The 13,790-nt window shown below is 23.8% G+C and overlaps 1 protein-coding gene across 12 annotated transcripts in view; it reads left to right on the top strand.

Annotated features, from left to right (window-relative positions):
* The window catches only part of LOC145297804 (dynamin-like GTPase OPA1, mitochondrial), a 180,365-nt gene that overhangs the window by 127,390 nt on the left and 39,185 nt on the right, over positions 1 to 13,790 (top strand). For all 12 annotated transcript variants that reach the window (XM_080144110.1, XM_080144102.1, XM_080144106.1 and 9 more), the window contains 3 exons: positions 2,724 to 2,823; positions 3,316 to 3,446; positions 12,937 to 13,009. In XM_080144110.1, the coding sequence (XP_080000236.1) occupies positions 2,724 to 2,823; positions 3,316 to 3,446; positions 12,937 to 13,009 (304 nt within the window). The remainder of the gene's footprint in view (positions 1 to 2,723; positions 2,824 to 3,315; positions 3,447 to 12,936; positions 13,010 to 13,790) is intronic.

The following is a 13,790-nucleotide window of genomic DNA, read 5'->3' as shown; positions in this document are numbered from 1 at the left end:
TCTCTTGTTGACACGAAAAAAATATGTGCAAGGTTGCTAAAAAAGGTTTAATTTTTACGGAGCAATTTTGGTTTCTGATTGGTTGGTAGCAGAACGTGAATTAATTTAATGCGTCGGTTCCTAGCAGCATCGTTTATAAATAGAATCTCCCAACTGTGAGGGACCATACCCCATTATGAATCAAAAATATTGCAACAGCATTTATTAATGGCAGGAAAGAAATTATATAGATTACCTTTTCAGTGTGTGTGTGTGTGTGAAAAATCTCTACCAAACTCCTCTGAATATATGGTCTATAGAGTTGAAGTTTGATATATCAGGTATTTGGACCTGTAGCTCATTTTCAATTTGGTTTTTAGCCAGTAAAAAATTGCTGCCCAGGGGTCAAAATTGAAAACAAACAGTTGACCATGGCAGGGTAAGTCGAATAAAACATTACTCCTGCTGTTAATTTTGCACATGTGCAAAATTAAGCATTCATAGCTCAAAATCACTTAATTTTTAATCTTTTGTATATCTCTGTTAATCGCTTAGATGGTAACAACATTGGATAAAAGTTGTTTTTGATTCTAGCAGCTGATACACAAGTCATATTTTTTTTATAACTTTTGAAATCATTACTAAATATTGGATAATAAACAATAGAGAATTGGCTCTATAATAATAAAATAAGAATCTGCATGAATTAAAATATATTTATGCATATTTTACTCTGCTAGTATATATATATGTGTGTGTGTGTGTGTGTGTGCCTTGAAACATGCATGTCCGTAAAAATATTATTTATCTACGTCCAAACAAAATATGGACGATTTTCTAAATAAAACGATCTTCGAGGCAAAGATGCTACTTAACCATATTTATTGTTTAAAAAAAATCAACAAGAAAGAAATCTACATAAGTTTATAAACAATAAAAATAAACAGTAAAATTATCTAGGACTTCATCGCGTAACGGTTAACGCACCAGACTGTAATATGCATGATCCGTGGTTCGATTCCTAGACACACAGTCAAGCTACGCTGAAGAGAAGTAGGAGCCTCGAAATGTGCATGTCCATCGATTATTGTTTTAAAAATAATAATAATAATATATATATATATATATATATATATATACTAGCAAAAGTACCCATCGTTGACTGGGTTCAAAAACAGCCTACAGAAAATGGACTCTGATTTATGAAAGTATGATAGGTTATGAAAAGGAAGGGTTGTAAATTTGGGTTGGTATCAAAACCAAAGCAAAATATGATGAAAGTAAAAATAAAATAGATAAACCCCATAATTTATTATACCATACCTGTTCACCCTGAAACACTTATCACAATATTCTGTGGATCTATATTAAAAAACCTTGTTAAACTTTGTGACATATTTCCATTCTATGCGATCAAGCGCGAACGAACACCCCATAATTTTATTATACCATATTTCTTCAAACTGAAACATAATTATTAAAGTATACTTATGCAGATAGATATGACAAGTTTTTATTAAAGTTTGTCCATATTTCCATTCTAGTGAGGCCAGGCGCGAACGCAGGCCCCACAATTTTATTATACCATCCCTATTTAAGTTAAAACATACTTATCAAAGTATTCTTATGTACATCTATATCAAAAACATTTGTAAACGTTTTTTTTTAATTTTTTAATTTTTTATTTCCATACTTTGTGGACCAGGCATGTACGCAGACCCCACAATTTTAATGAACCACCGTTCTGCCAGATCAAACATACCCATTCCTGTGTCTCGATACATCTTCTATCATTATATGTAATCAGTTTTTTAAAATAGCCAACCATATAGGAGCCTATTCGTGACCACACACACACACATTTAGCTTTATATTATAAGATATATATATATATATATTAGTGATGGGACGATTCCGATGTAATTACCAATTCCGATTCTTTATAAATCTCTAAATATTGAACTAAAAACTAATTATTTTGTCCCAATTACTGTAAAAACATGTTAAATGTGTGTATGTTTTCTCAAATGTAAAAGCACACTTGTGAGAAGGGTGATCTATAGATTTTAGTTTTACTGGTAGTTCAATAATCAATAAATATTGATTATTTTATTATTACTACAAGCAGAAGATTTTTTAAAAACCAAAATCAAATAAAAACGATAATTAAAAGTTTTGGCATCGGAAAACAGGCACAAATTTTTCCGATATGGATTCCGGTATCCCAAAATGTTACAATTTTTTCCAATTCCCAATTCCGATTCCGATTAATCGTTCTGGCACTAATATATATATATATATATTTTTTTTTTTTCTTATTTTTTTGTTATTTTTTAATTAAACATTTTTTTTATTTTAAAAACTGTAATCTACGGACATGCATATTTCGGGACCCTACCCCTCTTCAGCAAAACATACATGTCCATAGATTACTGTTTAAAAAAAAAAAATAAATAAATAATAAAATATTTATTTACATTCAAATAAAAAATGTGTGACTTTCTAAAAAAAAAAAAAAAAAGAAAAAAACAAAACCCATCTCCAAGGTGGAGACGCTAACCTTAATATCGTTTAAAAAATCAACAACATCTACGTATATATATATATATATATATATCATTTCAAAATATTCTGTTGTATCATGAGATTACATTAAGCCAAACTTGTTTTAATGTTAATATATTTGGGTGAGAAAAACATTTGCAGTTATCCATTTATGTTTTTTTTTTTGTTCACTTTTTTAGACGGAAACATTTGATGTTGCTTCAGGAACGAGAGATTCTATCAAAAAACTGATCTCAAGTTATATGGAAAATCCAAATTCTATTATCCTTTGTATTCAAGGTAAAAATCTCTCTTTTTTGTTTCTCTCTCTCTCTCTCTCTCTCTCTCTCTCTCTCTCTCTCTCTCTCTCTCTCTAGAGGGTGTTCAAAAATTTATTTTGAAATATAAATTAGATGGTTTATTTGGGGCACAATCTAGTTCTTTCCTCCGATTTCTTTTTTTTTCTTTTTCCCCCCTCATTTTTATCCCCCCCATTTCTTTCTTTTATTTGCCTTTCTCTTTTCTTCCATTTCTTTATTATCAGAAATTCCTCTGCATTCAGTTTTTACAAAGACTGAACCCAAACTCACATCTGATATAGCTGGTTGGTTAATTATTGCTACGAAATTCAAACAAAAACTAAACAGCCAACCTTGGTATGTCGCTGTCCCTCTTATTTATAAATCATGGCCAATCAAAACACTGCGTCTTTCTTAGTCATAAAATTTGATTTTCTTATTTTAAAAAAAAAAGTTAATATATCTGATTTTGTTTTCATCTTTTTTTATCCAGACGGTTCGTTGGATGCTGAACGAAGTAACGTCACTGATTTGGTCAGTCAAATGGATCCCAACGGCAAGCGTACTATCTTTGTACTTACTAAAGTTGATATTGCTGAGAGTAGTCTTTATAATCCACAACGGGTAAGTAATCATGTGACCTCACCCCCCTTTGCTTGTGAAAAAGACAAAACAAAGAATGGGAGTACCTATTTACAATGCCTCCCCACGGGGCAGAGTGAGACACCAGGGTCGTTTTTTAATGTGGAGAAAAGGTACAAAAATTAAAAATTGTCTCAGTCGTGAAGGATTTCTCCTCCACTGAAAGAGAACAAGAAATGGAAGTGCAGCATCTGAAGAACAGATACTACACTTTGATCTTGGCCAAGTAGTAATAAATACTAATGAATAATTTTTCTTATTTAATCTCCCTGTATTCAGAAAATAAATCTTATCTTTTTCTGCTCTCCTGTTGTTAAGAATTACCACCAAATACGCCTTTATTAGATATTGAAGTACTATTATATTGTTACAGTTGCATCCAAGGCAGCCATCTTGGAGTTATTTCAGTTCTTTGAAGAGTTCCTTTAAAGGGAGATAATTCCGGCAGTTTACTGTAATAAATAAAGTGATATAATTTGCTTGAAGCATTGCATGTGATATGTTTATAGTTATCTAATGTTTCTCTCAGTAATGTTAAAGTATATCTGTGCTGCCTTCGCAAAAATGCTATTTGACACCATGCTCAGACAGCCAGATAAACTCAGACGCAAAGAAAAACAAACGAGCGCATTCCAATTAAGAACAATACATTTATTCTTCAATGAATCAGGTAAAAATCTGAAACAGAAAATAAAGGAAAGTGAGTTCTACTGCGACAAAAAAAAAGGAGAAAAAAATAAAGGAAAAAGGGATACTAAATGAAGTAGAAGATAACTATAAACATTATGGAGAGAGGTACAAGGAAGGCAAATGTTCACTGTCAAGTGACAGTTTAAATGCTTTCAAATTCCTTTCAACGTAAACAGGGAACGAGAATGCTAGAGAAAATTATATTGCTTAAGAAATTGGTGGAATCTAAATGAACTTAATTGTGAGGAAATATAGCAAGCATATATCCTATGAAAGTAGGTAGAGGATTCACTCAAACAAACACTGGAGAATTTAAAATGAACATACCCAGTTGTTTGACCGGCATAGGCGAGCGTGGAAGAACTACATCCATTCACGTGGGCTGGCTAGAGTGGAAAGAGTGTGTTGGCTTGAAAAACCCGCTACTATGACCAAGTCTCGTCGTAATCACATTGACGAGAATGAGTAAAAAATATATTCTAAATTAGTTTAACTATAAGTACGCTAACGGTTGTTGTATATTGGAGATTTAGGCACAAAGAAGAGGAAAGAAAAATAAATAATGATTAAAAAAAATAAATGAAATAACGTCGCAGCAAAATGAGAAGTTACATATAAACACGGTGACAAGTAGGTTTGTCCCTGATGAAATAAATACCGTTCCCGAAAACATGACAATATCTGTCTGTGATGATGTAGTCTCTTTGAAGTATTTATGGTAATTTTTTTTTATACGTCATGTTCACCCCCAAAATGGTATATTGCCACTTGGAATGTAAGGGGTTAATATTTGAGATCAGATTTAGGAAAGATGAACGAGATGTCATAATGCAACCTGGTAAAGTTAGGGAAGTAGGTAACAGGGAGGGAATTCCAAAATCTAGCAGTTCAAGGGAAGAAACTATTGAAGTAGAAGGCTTTCCAGCATCTAGGGACCTCTACAGTGAAGGGGTGGGATTTTGTTGCTAAACAGATTTATTGTATAGTGCTCAAAGCTCACAGTCTTGTCAGACTGGTTCCTATGTAAAAAAAAAACAAAAAAAGAAAACTTGACCCAGGTGGGTGTGAACATGAAGTTACAGAGAACATAAACAAAAGATCAAGTTTATATGTCATAGAAAAAAAGTGATAGAAATTTTCTTTTTTTTTTTTTTTAACCCACAAGTTGAGCAGAGACGTATCTTTTCTGCTCTTCTGGTTCTTCTTTGAGTGAATTAATTCCGTCTTTTGGTTTCTGAAATGATAACTAAATGTGTGTGTGTGTGTGTATATATATATATATATATATATATATATATACTTCAGAATAGTTTTTATTTAACAATCAGTTGTTATGGAAACGTGAGATTGTAGGTTTACAAAATATTACTGGCAGTAATATTCTATAAGTTATCCCATCTAAACAGGAATTGCTCGATATGCAAGATAGAGCAAATAAATTAAATTGTAATTCAATGAATTTTAAAAAACTCTCATTGAAATGAAATGAAGTGGTTGAGTTTCACATCAAAGAATTTTTATTATTCTAAGCAAGACAAAGAATGCTTTAGAAAATTAATTTTCTAATTTTCTAAAGCACTCAACCACTTCATTTCATTTCAATGAGAGTTTTTTTAAAATTCATTGAATTACTATTTAATATATATATTAAAAGGATATGCACAGACCCATCCGATTATGACACACAGGTAGGCATCTTAATCAACCACTTCCTCCGCAAAAACTACCCATTCAAAATATTAAAAGAAGCCATCAACAGAGCATCACACATTAGCAGACACAACCTACTTACATACAAAAACAACAAAACATCCACACGAATACCTATGGTATTTCACTTCAATAATAACACCAAACATTTATACAACCCCATGAAACAGATCTTCAAACAATTACAACAGGACCCCACACTCAACACAATGTACAACAAACCACCCATTTGTGCCAAACGACAACTCCCCAACTTACGTTCCTTACTCACATCCACTCGGATTAACCGCACCCAAACATCTCAAGGAAACAAACCTTGCAATAGACCCAGGTGTCTAATATGTACACATATTAACACCAACAGCACATTCACTCCTCCAGGCACCAACGTCCATCTCAAACTTCCCCCTCTAAATTGCAATAGCTCAAATGTAATATATCTGTTATACTGCACAAAATGCACAAAAGGCAACTACGTGGGGGAAACAGGCCTGGAGTTCCGCCTACGTCTTAATAACCACAAACACACCATCAGAGATAAATCTACACGGCATCCAGTAGCTATCCACTTTAATTTACCTAACCACAGAATAGACAATATCAGATATATCCTCATAGCATCCAATTTTATTACACAACACCAGAGAAGAAAATATGAAAAAAAATTAATTCTAAAACTCAACACGCATACTACAGGCCTTAACAAAAACCTAGGACTTCTCAGTGACTACAATTTTCATAACTACAAAGATATTCTATAAACATTTCCTTAGGACTAAAATGCACGGTGAGATGGCGGAACTCTTTCCGAAATCTTTACATTTTCCCTAATGTTTTCTTTCTTTATCATCTCATACACATGGCATGTGTATGTGTGTGCGTATTATGTACGCATATTTGTATGTATTTGTGCGAGTGTATGTGTACGCGTACCTGATAGTGTATATACACGTCAGTATGTGTATATACATGTATATGTATGTGTATATATGTACGTATATATATATATATGTATATATATGTATGTGTATGTACATTTGGATATATGTGTGTGTGTGCGCATATATGTGTGTATGTTTTCAAAACACATTTTCTTTAAGATTTAATTTTCTTCATATTACCGTATATGTATGTGTGTATATAAGTGTATGTATTTCTCGCACACCTATACTTCTTTTCCCGTCACTCTTCTTCTCCTCTTCCTCTCTCTCTCCCTACATTCGCTTATGTAAACTTATATGTATATATGTACAGCTGTCTCTACGTGTAAATGTATGCGCAAGCATTTATGTATGTACATGTATGTCTGTTAGTATATGTATATATGCATGCATTTATGTATGCATATGTGCATATATATATATATATATATATATATGTATATATTTGTACAAGTGAGTATTTGTTTGTATACGTATGTATATGTACATACTAATATACATATTAATAAAAAGTAGCGTTTCGTTTTTGTCTTAAAACGGTTGAATTTAGAAACGACGTTTTCGTTCTTTTTCGAATGAGAAATAGCCGTTAAATTACAAATGAGCATCATAGCGTTTCTCCTCATAACGTCTCATATCCTTAGAATTCTTATTCTCTCTTAGAATAAATAATATCGTTAGAATTCAAAGGATTAGACTGTTAAAGACGCGTTTCTCATTTTTATTTACTGTTTAATTTTTCGTTTGTATATATGTACTGTGTGCATGTGTGTACTTATATGTTTATATATTTAAGACTGATGTGGCACCTTCTCATTGGCTATACCTCCTTCTCCTCCTCCTCTACCTTCCTTCCTTTTCCATTCCCCTTTTCCCCCGTGCATCCTCATACTTTCACTACACCGATGAAGACTGAAGGATCGGTCGAAAATTATGTACTTATGAAAAAAGTTTTTTAATTTTTTTTCATAATATTATTTTGTATTCCTGCACGTCACCAATTAAAAACGAATAAAGAAAAGTTATAAGCTTTTATACTTTTCGCATTCTTTTTTATTCATATATATATATATATATATATATATATTATATATATATATATATATATATTCATATATATATATATATATATATATTCATATATATATATATATATATATATATATATATATATATATTCATATATATATATATATATATATATTCATATATATATATATATATATTCATATATATATATATATATTCATATATATATATATATATATTCATATATATATATATATATTCATATATATATATATATATATTCATATATATATATATATATATATATTCATATATATATATATATATTCATATATATATATATATATATATATATTCATATATATATATATATATATATATTCATATATATATATATATATATTCATATATATATATATATATATATATTCATATATATATATATATATATATATATTCATATATATATATATATATATTCATATATATATATTCATATATATATATATATATATATATATTCATATATATATATTCATATATATATATATATATTCATATATATATATATATATTCATATATATATATATATATATATTCATATATATATATATATATTCATATATATATATATATATATTCATATATATATATATATATATTCATATATATATATATATATATATATATTCATATATATATATATATATATATATATATATATATATATATTCATATATATATATATATATTCATATATATATATATATTCATATATATATATATATATTCATATATATATATATATATTCATATATATATATATATATATTCATATATATATATATATATATATATATATATATATATATATTCATATATATATATATATATTCATATATATATATATATATTCATATATATATATATATATATTCATATATATATATATATATATATTCATATATATATATATATATATATTCATATATATATATATATATTCATATATATATATATATATATTCATATATATATATATATATATATTCATATATATATATATATATATTCATATATATATATATATATTCATATATATATATATATATATTCATATATATATATATATATATTCATATATATATATATATATATTCATATATATATATATATATATTCATATATATATATATATATATTCATATATATATATATATTCATATATATATATTCATATATATATATTCATATATATATATATATTCATATATATATATATATATATTCATATATATATATATATTCATATATATATATATATTCATATATATATATATATTCATATATATATATATATATTCATATATATATATATATTCATATATATATATATATATTCATATATATATATATATATATTCATATATATATATATATATATATATATTCATATATATATATATATATATATATATTCATATATATATATATATATATATATTCATATATATATATATTCATATATATATATATATATATATATATATATTCATATATATATATATATATATATATTCATATATATATATATTCATATATATATATATATATATATATTCATATATATATATATATATTCATATATATATATATATATATATATATATATTCATATATATATATATATATATATATATATATATATTCATATATATATATATATATTCATATATATATATATATATATATATATATTCATATATATATATATTCATATATATATATATATATATATATATATATATATATATATATATATATTCATATATATATATATATATTCATATATATATATATATATATATATATATATTCATATATATATATATATATATATATATATATATATATATATATATTCATATATATATATATATATTCATATATATATATATATATATATATATATATTCATATATATTCATATATATATATATATATATATATATATATATATATATATTCATATATATATATATATTCATATATATTCATATATATATATATATTCATATATATATATATATTCATATATATTCATATATATATATATATTCATATATATATATATATATATATATATATTCATATATATATATATATATATATATATTCATATATATATATATATATATTCATATATATATATATATATATTCATATATATATATATATATTCATATATATATATATATATATATATATTCATATATATATATATATATATATATATATATATATATATATATATTCATATATATATATATATATATATTCATATATATATATATATATATATTCATATATATATATATATATATATTCATATATATATATATATATATATATTCATATATATATATATATATATATATATTCATATATATATATATATATATATATATTCATATATATATATATATATATTCATATATATATATATATATATATATTCATATATATATATATATATATATATTCATATATATATATATATATATATATTCATATATATATATATATATATATATTCATATATATATATATATATTCATATATATATATATATATATATTCATATATATATATATATATATTCATATATATATATATATATATTCATATATATATATATATATATTCATATATATATATATATATATATATATTCATATATATATATATATATATATATATTCATATATATATATATATATATTCATATATATATATATATATATTCATATATATATATATATATATTCATATATATATATATATATTCATATATATATATATATATATTCATATATATATATATATATATATATATTTTCATATATATATATATATATATATATATATATATATATATATATTCATATATATATATATATATATATATATATATATATATATATATATATATATTCATATATATATATATATATATATATATATATATATATATATATATATATATATATATATATATATTCATATATATATATATATATATATATATATATATATATATATATATATATATATATATATATATATATATTCATATATATATATATATTCATATATATATATATATTCATATATATATATATATTCATATATATATATATATTCATATATATATATATATTCATATATATATATATATATTCATATATATATATATATATTCATATATATATATATATATTCATATATATATATATATATTCATATATATATATATATATTCATATATATATATATATATTCATATATATATATATATATATTCATATATATATATATATATTCATATATATATATATATATTCATATATATATATATATATATTCATATATATATATTCATATATATATATATATATATATATATATATATTCATATATATATATATATATTCATATATATATATATATATTCATATATATATATATATATTCATATATATTTATATATATTCATATATATTCATATATATATATATATATATTCATATATATATATATATATTCATATATATATATATATATTCATATATATATATATATATTCATATATATATATATATATTCATATATATATATATATATTCATATATATATATATATATTCATATATATTTATATATATTCATATATATTCATATATATATATATATATTCATATATATATATATATATATTCATATATATATATATATATTCATATATATTCATATATATATATATATATTCATATATATTCATATATATTCATATATATTCATATATATTCATATATATTCATATATATATATATATATTCATATATATTCATATATATTCATATATATTCATATATATATATATATATTCATATATATATATATATATTCATATATATTCATATATATATATATATATTCATATATATATATATATTCATATATATATATATATATATATTCATATATATTCATATATATATATATATATATTCATATATATATATATATATTCATATATATTCATATATATATATATATATTCATATATATATATATATATTCATATATATATATATATATTCATATATATATATATATATATATTCATATATATATATATTCATATATATATATATTCATATATATATATATATATATATATATATATATATATATAACAGCATAATCACATAGACATATCAGTTCTCATCAGATCACCAAAGTTAAACAACGTTGAGCCTGGCTAGTACCAGATGGGTGTCGGGACTGACGTAAACCGAGGACTCTCTCTAGTAGCAATTGTGTTTTGTTAGTAGCAGTAATAATAGTAACATGACGTCCGCTATGTGTAGATTTTGTTTGCCTTTCTTTCTTTTTCTTTGTAACAGCCGTTGTCGTAGTCATGACAGCGTGTTGATATTGTAGCAGATATTATTAGTGACAGCCAACAATTTTTTTTTACTTCAAACAAGACATAAGGGGACATTGTGAATTAGAGGCCAGGTTTATAGGGACATCCTATGTGGGGAGTTGTGTGGTGAGATGATTGTTCATATTACATTTAAATTTCTGCATGTTGGTACATTAGGTGAAAATGGGGAGCAGGGAAGAAATTCCAAAAGCAAACAGTTTGAGGAGGAAGCTATTAGAGTAGAAGGCGTACTGGCATCTTAGAACCTCTACAGTGAAGGGGTGTGATTTTGCTGCTTTTTATTTATCTTTTAAAATTGCTCTTAGCTTGCTGTAATATCACATAGTCTGCTCAGTTCTTGTGGGGAAGTGAAAGAGGAACTCTGAAATACATCTGTTCCTTCTTACAGACATCAGCCAAAGAGAAAGATTTTATTAGCTTATTTGCTACATATCAAAATTAATAAAATTTCTTTCTCTACAACCACCTCCCATATTATTAAATGTAATAATTTTAGAAAAGTTGCATTTTTGTAGTAAAAGCACAAATAAAATATTCATTTAAAAATAAAGATTAAAAAAACTTTTTTTTTTTACTTTGTATATTTTAGATAAAACAAATTTTAGCCGGCAAATTGTTCCCGATGAAAGCGCTTGGTTATTTTGCTGTTGTCACTGGAAAAGGTGAGTTTTTGTATTTCTGTTTTTCATCGTGTCACCAGTCATCAATTTTTTTTTTTTTTCCATTTGCATCTGAGTTAAATTTTATCTTTTTACGATAAAATATTCTTAAAAATTGTGTGAAAACAAAAAAAATCTACTGCTAACTAAAAACATATTCAAATCCATTAAATCAAAAATTTTACATGGATTTGTATGTGTGTTTTTATCACGGGTGATATGCGGATTGGGAACTCAGACATTGATAGATGGATATAAATTCCAAATAAAATGACAATAGAATTATTTTTGAAATAAATTTAAAAAAAAAAATCGGCTCAGCCATTTCAGAGTTCATAGGGAACGAACAGACACACACACACAAAGTGTCTTTTATATATAAGTATATAAAAGACACTGTGTGTGTGTGTGTGTGTGTGTTTCTCTGAAATGGCTGAACCGATTTTTTTTTTTTTTTTTAAATTTCACACATGTACTTTATGTCTGGAAATGTTCTTAGGTAGGTTTTGTATCGGAATGCCTCCTACAGGTATCGAAAATTGATATTTGAAAAAATTTGATTAAAGAAGAACCATTTCGATTTTGACCAAAGTTAACACTTTTATACAGCCTAACATCACAAGTGCATTTGAGAAGTTTTATCAATGAACAAGCAGAAGGGTCTATAAAATCAACAGTAAGTTCTTTGATAAAACAGGATCATGTTTGAAATGAATGTTTCTGCTTAGAGCACAACTGACCCATGACACTTGACAGCCCCATCAGCATTCCCCAATCGGGGCAC

Source organism: Euprymna scolopes, chromosome 18, assembly GCF_053919585.1.
Source record: "Euprymna scolopes isolate OS-2025 chromosome 18, ASM5391958v1, whole genome shotgun sequence".
Taxonomy (NCBI): Eukaryota; Metazoa; Mollusca; class Cephalopoda; order Sepiida; family Sepiolidae; genus Euprymna; species Euprymna scolopes.
The sequence above is the reverse complement of the archived record's forward strand: the minus strand, read 5'-3'. Positions and strand labels throughout refer to the sequence as shown.